Source organism: Oryctolagus cuniculus, chromosome 4, assembly GCF_964237555.1.
Source record: "Oryctolagus cuniculus chromosome 4, mOryCun1.1, whole genome shotgun sequence".
Classification (NCBI taxonomy): domain Eukaryota; kingdom Metazoa; phylum Chordata; class Mammalia; order Lagomorpha; family Leporidae; genus Oryctolagus; species Oryctolagus cuniculus.
In genome coordinates, this window is record NC_091435.1 from 75797708 (window position 1) to 75810449 (window position 12742).

A 12742-nucleotide genomic window follows, 5' to 3' on the forward strand; every position below is an offset into this window, starting at 1 on the left:
TTCCCAGTGGTGAAGGAAGCAGATGGCACACTTTGAGAGGCATCTGTCTTCAACAGTGCAGATAAGAGGGATCACAGGCAACAACAGTGCTTTTCTAGCAAATTAGAACCATGACAATCTGCTAAAGACATAATTTATATTATCACCAAGTAACATAATTATTTCTTTAATTAACACTCCTATATTATCTCCATTATAACCATGCTTTTAGGAAGTCCACAGCCTAAGGGTAAAACCCTTTAGAACCCAAATCTGATTTTATTTCCCAGACCCAGAAAAGAGTCTTCTTAGAGTAAGCAATAAGGGAGAGAAAAATGTAACGAGAAATAGATAAGCAGAGGAAGGACAGAGAAAGCAGAATCAAACAAGAGCAACCAGAACCAGGGTGAAATTCAAGTTTGGCACAGTGGATGCTCAACACTGAGAGGGACATGGAACAAATACGGAAGGCGGTCACCGCGTGATTTCACTATCTGCCATGGAAATACATTAATGCGTCCCATCATTCAGTACAGATGACTGGGACTTCTCAAACAGAGACAGCGGACCTCCGTGTGAGCGTTTCAAATGAGGCTGTCCAATCAGCACAGCATAATGGACTCCTTGCCAGGTGCTCAACATTATTACCTCCACCCTGAACCCTTAACAACCTTGAAACCAACTTAACACGAAGCAGGGAGCAAAAGGGCCCTGGGACAGTTCCAGGTTGAAAATTTTGTGATGGTAGAGTCCTTTGGAGGAATCCTAAGTAAAGTAGAGGAAGCTCAGGGCTGTGTCAACATCACTAGCCCTATCAGCTCACCCAGCTAACCTGTTTTTTGACAAACTACATCTGCTATTGCTGGGTAGGATGGTGATGAAGGGGATTTTCTATGTAGCACAGTCAGACTTTGAAGTGTTTAGAGAATTATTCAGAAATCACTGCTTCCAAACTTAACTGGCAAAGATCACATTTAATAAAAATGGCATGTAATTAAAAATTAATTCACATTTGAGTAAGATCTGTTGATTGGTTAATATTATTGTATCAATGCAAAACTTCCGAACTTTGATAATTGTACTTTTGCTATATATTAGTATTTGGCGAGGTAAGTGAGAAGTAGGTGAGAATTCTTTGACTGTCTTCCGCAAATTTCTTATAAGCTGAAATTTCTTCAAAATAAAAAGATTTAAAAGGTAGGGGCTGGGCCGGCGCCGTGGCTCACTAGGCTAATCCTCTGCCTTGCGGCGCCGGCACACCGGGTTCTAGTCCCGGTCGGGGCGCCAGATTCTTTCCCGGTTGCCCCTCTTCCAGGCCAGCTCTCTGCTGTGGCCAGGGAAGGCAGTGGAGGATGGCCCAAGTACTTGGGCCCTGCACCCCATGGGAGACCAGGAGAAGTACCTGGCTCCTGCCATCGGATCAGTGCGGTGCGCCGGCCGCAGCACGCTGGCCGCGGCGGCCATTGGAGGGTGAACCAATGGCAAAGGAAGACCTTTCTCTCTGTCTCTCTCTCTCACTGTCCACTCTGCCTGTCAAAAAATAAATAAATAAATAAATAAATAAATAAATAAATAAAAATAAAAGGTAGGGGCTGGCACTGTGGCGCAGTGGGTAATGCTGCCTGTTACGCCAGAATCCCATATGGGCACCAGTTCGTGTCCCAGCTGTACCACTTCCGATCCAGCTCCCTACTGACGGCCTTGGAAAAGCAGTGGAAGATGGCCCAAGTGTTTGGGCCCCTGCCACCCACATGGGAGACCCAGATGAAGCTCCTGACCCCTGGCTTCAGCCTGACCCAGCCTTGGCCATCGGGACCATCTGGGTGAACCAGTGGATGGAAAAATCTCTCCTTGTCTGTCTGTAATCTCTCCCTGTCTCTCCCTCTCTCTCTGTAACTCTGGATTTCAAATAAATAAATAAATCTTTAAAAAAAATTTTTAAAAGGTGATTTATAAAACTTGAAAAATTTTCCACAATTTGTGCCCTGGGGGCCCACACCCAGGAAAAAAGTACCCCTTCAGTTTCTCTCCTTTGCTGAGAAGATGATGAAATTCACTGTAGGGCAGATGAAATAATGAAGATCGAAATCCTTGCAGAAGTGGACTCCTAAACAAATGCCATTAGTGATACTTATAGTCCCATACCGAAATGTTTCCTTACCAATAAAGGAAGGAACAAGTCTTTATACTAAATACCCCATCAATATTCTCCAAGTAGCTTTCCGTATGCTTAAATACTGCTGCCCTGGCAGTGGGAAACAGGGAGTCACTGAAGGGTTGGGGCAAGGCAGGCATATGGCCAAAAAAACACTTCAAGAATTATACAGGAAGGATGAAGTGTTGGGAGGAGACCAGACTCAGCAAAACCCGCTAGGAATGATTCTGATAATTGAGGGATCGGTGAGCCTTGCTGAGTGTGCCTGGAAAAGAGAAACCCAGCTGAGAGGCATCTTGTAGGATTGATGTTTCTGGGCAGGAGCAGCCTGGAAGTGGAGGCGGAAGGAGCGAAGTGAGTCAGTGGTTACTAGAAGACCTCTAGCCAAGATGACTGGGGCAATGCTGGTGTCACTGAGAGATGGATGGAAAATGGCAGGAAGGAGAGAACATCCACAGAGCTTGGGGTGCAAATTCAAGCCACTTTGGAGGCCAGACAGGTGCAGGTGGGATGGGGGGAGACACAGATGCCAAGGGCATGCAACTGGACAGTTCATCTCTCTAAAGACAATGCCTCCAAGAGGGCTGCTACAACTTGGCATCAGCAGTGCTTACCATATGGGAATGTGCTTGTGGTGTAACCAGATCTTCCATTTCTGCAAGAGGAGGCAGAAATCCAGATCTCTTTTATGAGACCTCTTAACTCTTTAATGTTGGCTACTAATTTTACAAAAAAATTAAAGCATGGCATTTGCGAACCAAGCACATCTGTGGGCCAGATTCAGTACGCTGGCTATGAAGTTGTGACCCTACATAAAGAAAGGTCAAGGATCAAAGTTCATCAAGTGTCATGGTGATGTACAGGGCGATAAGTGCCTGTGAAGGGATTCAGTAACTAAAATCCTGTACACAAAGCGGTTGCCAGCAATCTGAGCTGTAGGAACGGCCCTAGTCTCTAAGGCTATATATGGATTTGAATTTATACAGGAAGTTTAATCTAATCCTCAAATGGTTAAATCACAAGAATCTGAGTGCTTTCTGTGTGCTGAGTACACAGAAATCAAGGAATTTCAGATCTTCCTGGAGAAGAAAAAACATGCCTTCCTGAAACAACTTGAGGCAAATCAGGACACAACCTGGAGGAGTGCTTTCTTCATCCTATGCAGGGGGACCAGAGGCCTCTCCACAGCGGCATGCTCGCCTCCAGGCTCACTCACTTCCACTCAGCAAACTTTGAAGGAATGCTCACGTGTGTGCGTGTGTGTGCGCGCGCGCGCGCGACTGTGTGTATGAACTTGAATCTGTAAGCAGAAACTTGATTTCCTGGGCAGTGGTTACCCAGCTGCGGCTCTCGTTGCCAAGGGTGATCCGCGCCCCCGCGTGGCCTGGGGGTTCACGGGGCTCGAGGTCCCGAGCCAGCGCGGCCGGGGTGGGGGTGGGGCGGGGAGTGGTCGCGGAAAACCGCTGCCTGTCAGGTTTCTCCGCGGGAACCCCGTCTTTGTTTCTGTCACTACTCCTGAGGTGTTTGTGGAGGAGAAAGGCAGGCACCGAAATAGAAAGTGTCAGGGATGCGATGACAATGAGGGGCAGACTAAGGGAGCACTTTCTGAGGGTCCCAGCCAGCGCCCGGCCACCTCCTCCTGCGCGCTTCAAAGAGCCGCGCGGGCGGGAAGCGGGTGGCGCGGGCCGCGGCTCCTCAGCCGCGCGGCGATTTCCTCCCCACGCCGGGAGTTACCTCGGGAGTCGCAGCCCGGCTCTCAGGAGAGCGCGTCCTCTCCCCCACCCGGTGCTCCTCAACCCACCCACCTACTTCCTCCGGTTCCATACACGCAGCTCAGAGCTGCCAAAAATTTCCACCCTCCGCCCCCCTCCCTAGCTAACTTCCTTCCAGCGTTTCCTGAGCTGGATGAGCCTAGGATTTGTAAGACAGGAAAAAAAGGAAGGCGTGAGGGCGGGCGAGAGAGACGGGATGCTTGTTTTTCGCTCCACCGAAGCCGCCTGAAGGCACGACCGCTGGCCAGGGCGGCGGACCCACAGCAGCCCCCGGGCTGTCTGCTTGCCCCGCGCCGGAGTGCCGTCCGGGCCCCCGAGGAAGGCGGACTCGAAAACTCGCCCTCCCCCGCCGCGGCCGAGGAAGAGCGCCGCAAGACGCCGCAGCCCGTGAAAGTCCCCGGGACTCCCAGTGAGGAAGTGACACTCCCAAGCCGGCCGCCCGCAGCTGCCAGCCCTGCTCGGCCTCCGGCGCGGCGGCCCTGGAGGCGCGCCGCGTGGATTGCAGGCTCGGCTGGCCCGGCCCGCCCGCCGCCCCGCGGGGTCCATGCGCAGCGCTCCCGCCCCGGCTCTCGCCTTGGCCCAGGCGGCACCCCAGAGCCGCGCTGCGGCCGGTAATCGGAGCCGGGAGACCATCTTACCGCGGTGCCAGGCAGTGGGGAGGCGAGACGGAGGGGCAGCCTCTTCGGGACTAACTCATGAAGAACAAGGGTGCCAAGCAGAAGCTGAAACGCAAGGGAGCCGCCAGCGCGTTTGGCTGTGACCTGACGGAGTATCTGGAAAGCTCGGGACAGGATGGTAATGGGCCTTCCCCTCCCTTTTCCCCTTCTTTTTGTTTGAGGGAGAGATGGATTCTCTTGGGGTGTGTTCGATTTAGTTCACAAGTTAATGTATTCCAGACCTCGCTATACCTTAAGAAAAAAAAAGAAAGAACAGATGACTCTTAAGGTGCACAGCGCTGCCACTGTGACGGGCAGGGCTGTCAGTCCTGGCGTGGGTCGCACCCCAGCCGTTAAATGGGCGGTGCTGCCCCGACTTTCAGCGGCCACCTCCGGGCTGGGGGTGGGAGCGGGGTGCCTGGAGGGATGGCCGAGGAGTGGACAGTGGGATGGTGGGCGGGGGCTGCGCGACCTCCTGGGCGCTCCGATTTCATCTGCTCACATCTTTTTATATTAATGTGCTAGAAGGCAGTGGGGTGCGGTGGGGTGCGGTGGGGGCGGGGATCCTGGGCGGGGGCGGGGGTGGGGAGTGGTTACACAAACATTTTCTGAATTTCTAAGCTGATGCCACATAGATAGTCCCCCCCCCCCCATCTCTTTTCCCAACCCCCAGACCTTTTAGCTCCTCTCGGCTTTCAGATTAACCTGTGATATATCAGACAAGAAGAGGGTTGTAGAAAGGTCAGAGGGCCTCGAATCTGAAATAGTTGAGGATACAGAAGAGAAAAGGAGAGCATCTCTGTTTTCGAGGGCAGATTGGGAGGCAAGAAGGAATCCAGCAAAGGAGAGATAATTTAAACATTTGTTGGGCGAGGAGGAAAGAAAGCAATTCTAGCATACAAAAACAGTATTTGAGGTTAGAAGTTTTTCATCATAGGAAAGTTGGGAAAATTGAGCATTAAATGACTCCTTTTGTAAGGTTGACTGACCCTGCACTTACCCATGACAAAAAGGCCTTGTCTGCAGAAACTTCAGTTAGAGAAAAAATAGCGCACTCTTTATGAGCGGTGTGTTTATACATAGATAGATATAACAAAGGGGAAAATGTAAGGGCTGTGCAACTGTGCAGATTGATTCTGCCTCCAGGAAAATAATCCCCCAACGACCTGATTAGTCCATATCAAATAAGCATCTCAAAAACAGCGCAATACTTCTCTTTCATACACACACACACACCCTTTTTTTTTCCCAAAAGACTCAGCACCACCTAGTAATTTGCAGTGGTGTGATATTCCTGTGGTATTCCGGGGTTCACAGTCAGCCATGTCATTAGGACAAATGGCTTAGTATTTTAGAGCTTGAGGAAACACAGGTTTCCAAGCTTCTCTTTTGAAATCGAGGTATAACTGAGCCAATTCACTTTATCTTCATCAACAATCTGGAGAGGTAGATTTGAAGTAGAATTGCTCAGATTAAGGTCGGTTTTTTTTTTTTTTTTGAATGTGAAAGAACTCCCAAGTATGCGTTTTAACCACTGCTGTCAGTAGTTCAGGATGAGATATTTCCCTCCTGTTTGTGTATGGTCTTCCTGTTAACGTCCAGGTACACTAGGAATGCTTTTAGATGCCATCTTCTACCGTGTGAGTGCTATTCTGGGCCCTCCCTCCAGAGCTGGGATAGTGGCGTAAGGGTACTTGCCAGCCCTGCCTCATTCTTACAAAGTCTTTCATCATAGGAAGAGCCAGAAGCCCAGAGTTCTGTGAACATATCTCAAAGGCACCCGTAGGCAACTGTTCTTTCACCTGCTTTATATTTTGGGTTTTGGCACATGTTTCATTTAGGGGAAAAAATGTCCCAGGGTGAGGGTGGGGTTGGGAGGGAATTTACCGCTTAAAGAAAAAAATGGAAAACCGGTAGCCAGTGTTTCCCACCTTGGGGAGGAGGAAAGAAGGCCCAGAGAGGTAAATTGACCTGCCCAAAGTCTTGCAGTGAAATCATGATGAGGCCCTGGCCTGTTAGGCTCCTTTCCCCTCCCTGGCTTCCATGTCTGAGCAAACATTCCAAGTCAGAGAACTTTCAAAAATTGAACATATCTGAGTAGAGCTGAGCTTTGAAACTGATCCATGTACATATCCACACACCGTTTTTGTATGACATGGAAATTAGGCACATGTAATAAGCAGCTGATATAAATGAAGAGTAATTAGGGTTTTTATTTTCCAACAACTAAAGCTGGTTAGATAGTTTTCCCTTATTTTTTTGTTGTGAAGTGTCAGTAAATAAAGCCAATGTTGGTGGTTTTTTCCAAAACAAGGTAGCCTCCCCATGGACTTTCTGAAATCCTTATTGGCTACTAGACAAGGCCCAGATTCGGCTTCTAGCAAGAAAGAGCTGAGCTGGGCATTGCCCCTTTGCAACCGCCTTGGAAATTCAGACCAGAATGCTAGGGCTGGCACGTCAGTGTGGCAACTAGAATCCAGGAGGCTGAGGACAGCTCCTCAAAAGTGACGTCATGGTCACTGCACTTTAGGGACCAAGAGCAGGGTTGATGGACCTGGGTAAAAATCAGGACAGGTGGACTCTGGTTTGGGAGCACAAAGACAGAAGGGAAGAGATGCAGAGAAACTATGAGAGCCCCTGTGCTTGTATGGAGAAGAAGAGACCCACGCTGGGGTGGAGGACAAAGCTGGTGACAGTTTGCTGTGCTCAGGCCAGCTGAACACAAGGCAGCTAAACACCTGAATGGGAACTCCGAGAGGACAGAGACTGAGCACCGAGCCTGAATGAAATCCATTTCTGTAATTTGCTGAGGTCCAGCTCTGCTACCTTCAGCTAGAAAACTGACTCTGTGGGGGTGTGTGGGTGATACGCAGGTGTTCCGCTTGAAGTGCTCAAGGCCACTTGTCATCCTCAATCTTGGGAAGTGGATGAAAAACAGAAACCTCTGCCTTTAGACAGACAGACAGACACACACACACATTGTTTATGCAATTTTGGCAGGCATCCATATACATGGCAATTTCAGACTATGCTTTGATGGTCCCCAGTTGCACATAGGCCTGATGCAAAGGGACAGTTTCTCCCTTCTTGGACCACTGTTCCTTCAGCCCAGTAAGGACACCCAGGAATGGTATGAGGTGCTTCTTGGCAGACTTGGCTGGAGCCTTTTTCACTTCCCGGCTAATACAGTGACTCTCCCATGGGAACCAGCTAACTTTCTCTTCCTGTCTGGAATAGGGGGAGAAGATCATCCCTTCCTTACTACTGAAGCTAAAAATAGTACAGTCTTCTTGTTCTTCTTTTTGACCACTGAATATGAAGACCCTTGTAGTTGTATTATAAAATCCATGTTATGTTGTCACCAATGCCAGGAGGGGGTAGTGAAGCCCTGTGAGGCCAGAATGTATCCATGGTCATCTCCTACTTCTCCCCTATAAGCCAAATGTTCTCCTACTTCCAATAGAACTTGGAGATGCTGGGGACAGGAGCCAGGAACCGGTAAAAGTGCATGTGGGGAAACTATCCTCCTCCATATTGGCTCACTTTAAAAGCTAAGGATTTTCTCACCTTTCTGAGCAATCTTTATATTGCTACTCTGGTAAAAAAAAAATGATATTGCTCTGGCCCAGTAGCTCTCCTTCATAGTGATACATTATGATGAACTTAAAAAAAAAAAAGAAAAGAAAAAACCAGAGAGGCAGAGCCATAGTGCACCAGTTAAGACAACCGCTTGGGAAAGCCTTCATCTCATATCGAATGCCTGGGTTTGAATCCTGGCTCCAATTCCAATCCAGCTTCCTGCTAATGAACACTCTGGGAAGACGGCAGATGATGGCTTAAGTACTTGGATCCCTGCCACCCATGTGGGAGACCCAGATGGAGCTCCTGGCTCCTGGCTTTGCCTGGCCCAGCCCTAGCTGTTGTGGACATTGGGAGAGAAAAACTAAGAGATAGATGATCTCTCTTTGTGTCTCTCTGCCTTAAAAAAGTCAGAATCTTTCCTGCATGATTTTGACATGTAGGCAGGGTTGAGAACCACCGTCCGTGATGCACAGTTTTGCAAACCATTTTCTCCTTGAATAAGCAGCTTTGATCATTCAGAATGTACCCTTTGAATGTTTATTAAGAATTGTGAGCCTTTTCATACCTGAATTTTTTTCTACTTCTTACCAGGCTGGAAAGAGGAATTTGTGTGTGTGTGCACACGTGTGTATTTGATTTGATTTGGGAGATGACAAGAAGGTTCACAGCAAGGATAAGACAAAGGGACTAATAGATGTCACTGTTCTACACTTCTGAGACTAAATGATTCCCTCATTTTGTTTATTCAGTTATTCAACAAATATTTATTAGGGCACTGTGCTAGGTACTGGGAGAAAGAAAGAAATGAAGATGGACTCCAAAATCAAGAAATTTACAGCCTAGGTAATGTGAACAAACCTTCAGAAACCAATGGCTCAATTAAGCTTTGAAGTTAGCTGTCATGACTGCAGGGAAAGCTGAAGGAGAAAATGAAAGCTTTGATCTCTGATTAAATAGATGAGATATTCTAACATAAACAGGAGAAAGTCTTAGCAAGGAAAGTAAATGTTTTCCTATCCAAGATAAGATTTAACACTGAATGGAGAACTGAAGGCCAGGGTATTCTCTTTGGCTTAGTGGTTTCCTTCCCAGCTTCTTGTCTGTCACATCTTTATCACACCTCCCCTGGCTAATTCTTCATCGTCTGGCTCTCAGCATTGGAAGGTTCTGTAAACCTTCCCTGATCTTTCCAAGGCAGGTGCTCCTGCTGGGGATCTCATTAGGAGTTCTGGAACTTTACTATCTGGGATAGAGTTTCAACTTTGTTTTTTTCCCAGCTGAATGCCCTTGGAGCAAAGTAATTAATTACCTTCCCTGGGCCTCAGTTTCCTCAGACATGGAATGGGGATAATAGAATTGAGGTGAAAAACAAAAAAAGAGTTTATATGGATAAAGAACTTAGCAGGAAGCACACACATGGTCAACTATAGGTGTACCTGTTGTCATCACAACACCCTAGATTTACTCTAGCATAACCACTGCTTGCTGAATGAGGCACCAATGAAATGGTTAAATGGGCATTAATCATTCACCAGGGGGGACAGGAAGCGGACTGCTTGCCCCGTTGAATGGAGGCCAATTCATGCAGAGCTTTTCCAGAGCTGGGCCATGAGTGCCCAGCGATAGAGAAGCCAAATGTCAACCTGAAATTAAAGGGCCCTCAAAAAAAAAAAAAAAAAAAAAAAAAAAACCTGAAAAAGACACAGGCAGCCACTGCTGGCCCACGGGGAACTGAAAGAGAAACGAGCTCTTGGACGGGGAACTTGCGGAAAACCGCATCTTCGTGGGCTTCAGTTTAGAGGGGCATTCCTATCTCTGAGCTCCCAGAATGAAACAGAAGAACTGAAAGGAGAATCAGGGCTTTGAATCTGGAGCAAACTGCCAGGATAACTTGAAGCTGAGCTGTAACTTACTCTGGGTAGTCTGAATATGACAACCCACTCAGGGAATAGAAACTACTTCCACCTACTCCTGCCCACTCTTTAGGCCTCTGCCAAGAGCCCCCTCACCACAAGGACAGCCTCACCCTTCCTTCTCCACTGTCCACCCCCACTGGCAGCCACCCAGGTGCCTTCCAGCCTCAAGAGGCCCAGGCATGGGGGCTGCTCAGGAAACCGACTCCCCTGTTGGTCCAGCCTGGTCCCAGAGCCCAGAGAACCATCTGCGGGGCAGGGGCGGAGGGGCTGCTTTTATGCAGATGCAGAAAGAAATAGATGGAACTGTGAACACAGTTTCCCATAGATGATGCTATCTAAGTGGCTGATAAACCCTCCAATGTATTAGAGCTGTAGTTTTTGACACACTCCTTTTATATCTCCCCCTAATCTCTTAGGCAACTGTGGGATAACCTGAGAATCTTTTCTGTAGGCACAGGGGGTACAGACAGCCTGAATTCCAGAAGTCCATTGACCAAGGCATTTCTGAAGCTTTTGCTGGAGACTCTTGATTTCCAGGAGTCACCTCACTGCAGAAAGGTTGCCTGGATTTCATGGCTGTGTGTGTGGCTGTGAAGCTGTGGGTGGACTGGAGCTGAACATTCCAGGGCTCAGTCTGGGGATAAGAAGTTTCGGTACCACAACAGCCTCATTGCCATGAGATGCTATAGTTAAATCTTCCTGGAAGAAAGCCGTGATAGACTTCCAGTTGGGGCTACCTCTTGCTTGTTCCCTCTAGAACAGACTGCTCCACTGAGCTGCCTGCCTACCCTGGCCTCTGGTTCTCAGGACCCCACTTCCTTCTAGTGGTCCCTTCAGACCCGGTCTTGAGGTTCAGGAACATGGAGCTGTTGCGGTGGATTCGTTCTGAGAGGAGGAGCGTGGTGGGGGCAAGAGGCGCGGAGTCACCACTCAGACCCTGGGAGTTGGGTGAAAACAGGCCAGAGGCGAGTAGCCCGCAGACTCATTTATTTCAGTTAGTATAGCAGCTTATATAGCCAAGGCAGCCAGTCTGGTCAAGGGGCAGTTTATGCCCTAACCAATCACAACCTGTTACCAGGCAGTAGCCAAAGCCATCCAGTCACAGCCTGTTGCCAGGCAGGCTCCATTGCCAGGTGGGTTTCAAAGCCATTCCTGAGTAACTGATACTTGCTTGCCAGCAGCCATCTTGGCATGGCCTTCTCATTCCACCACATGGAGCTAGCCCCCTCCCCCCATTCCTTGCCTTGTGTTTAAGCCAATGAGGCATTTTCCTACTTATCCCACCTTTGAATTTTCCTTTCTCTTACGGGTGCAAGTCTCACCCCATTCTCTGAGTTGTTTCTCTCTATGTGCCAGCACAGATGCTATGTTTACATTGAAGTGGCCTCGAGTACAGATTGAAAGGATTGCCACAACTTACTGGAACTTCAGGAGTCTGAGTAGAACTCCCCCCACTCCCCCTGCTGCATATTCTGATCCCTCCGCCAGGATAAGATTTTAGCTAAAACCCAAAGAACCCCTGGGAGGAAACATACTGACTACAATTCAGAGGAGAATAAATACCAGTATTAGATTTTTTTTAAGAGCAAATTTTGATAGAGAAAAATGAGAACATCAAGCTGCTGGACCGTAGAAGGAAGGAGGAAAAAGATGAGATCTTGTGGAAGGAGAAAAGTAGTCCAGAAATGAAGGCTGATTCCAAAGCAGACCTTGTTTCTGTTGGTTTTTAAAATTTTTTATTGATTATTTTTATTTGAAAAATGAAGAGACCTTCTATCCAGTGGTTCACTCCTCAGTTGCCCACAACCCACCTGGACTGGGCCATGCACAACCCAGGAGCTTAGAACTCAATCTGGATATCCCTCATAAGTGGCAGATATTCAAGTACCTGAGCCATCACCTGCTGCCTTCCAGGGTGCACATTAGTGGGACCTGGAATTGAGAGTAGAGCCTGGACTTAATCCCAGGCACTCCAATATGGGATCAGACCTTTTGCTATTTAAATTGGTAATAAGAGCTACTAACTGGTTGATTGCTTACTATATGATGGTCACTTTACATATACAAATTTCCAACATCTTTAAGAATTTGGCATTTAACCCCATTTTACAGAGAAGAAAATTGATGCCCAAAAGGTCCAATCACTTGTCAGATTATGAAGATGGGAAGGGCAGGATTTAATTCTGGGTCTGACTCCTAAGGTCATAGTTTTAGGCGGGGATCACATTTCCCAGAGTAGGTATTTCATAATTTGGCATTTACTTTACAGTTTTGTCCAAAAAGAAAATTAAAAAAAATTCGCCCTTTGCTTTGCTCTTCCCCTGGCCCAGAACATTAATAGTTTTAATAACAATGTTCATTCACATAGCACTTTGCCCTCTGCAAGACTCTTTCAAACACACTACCTAAATTTACCAGCTTTCAAGTCCATCCAGACCCCACCTTTTCCTCCCAGATCCCTCCCTGTCCACGGAAGCCACAATCCTCTTCCTCCCACCCCCACGGGAACATCCACTCCCTTAGGGTCAGAGGCACCTAATTTGGTTTCCCTTCTACCTGTTGTTCTGTTGTCTGGCTGACTTCGTGCATGCAAATAGATAGTAAGCTGCACTGGAGACGGGTGGCATTTGGCAGCTCACACAGATTGGGTAGCTCACAGTGCCTCTCTCAGGGTGTTGATTG

General features: G+C 48.0%; 2 protein-coding genes across 4 annotated transcripts in view; one reads left to right on the top strand and one right to left on the bottom strand.

Moving 5' to 3' along the window:
• B4GALT4 (beta-1,4-galactosyltransferase 4) overlaps positions 1 to 4684 on the bottom strand; it is an 87046-nt gene extending 82362 nt beyond the window's left edge. For both annotated transcript variants that reach the window (XM_051819009.2, XM_051819008.2), the window contains exon 1: positions 4545 to 4684. The gene's annotated coding sequence lies outside the window, so the exon portion shown is untranslated. The remainder of the gene's footprint in view (positions 1 to 4544) is intronic.
• ARHGAP31 (Rho GTPase activating protein 31) overlaps positions 4563 to 12742 on the top strand; it is a 128888-nt gene continuing 120708 nt past the window's right edge. For both annotated transcript variants that reach the window (XM_051819004.2, XM_051819005.2), the window contains exon 1: positions 4563 to 4701. In XM_051819004.2, coding sequence (XP_051674964.2) covers positions 4602 to 4701 — 100 coding nt within the window. In that variant the 5' untranslated portion in view covers positions 4563 to 4601. The remainder of the gene's footprint in view (positions 4702 to 12742) is intronic.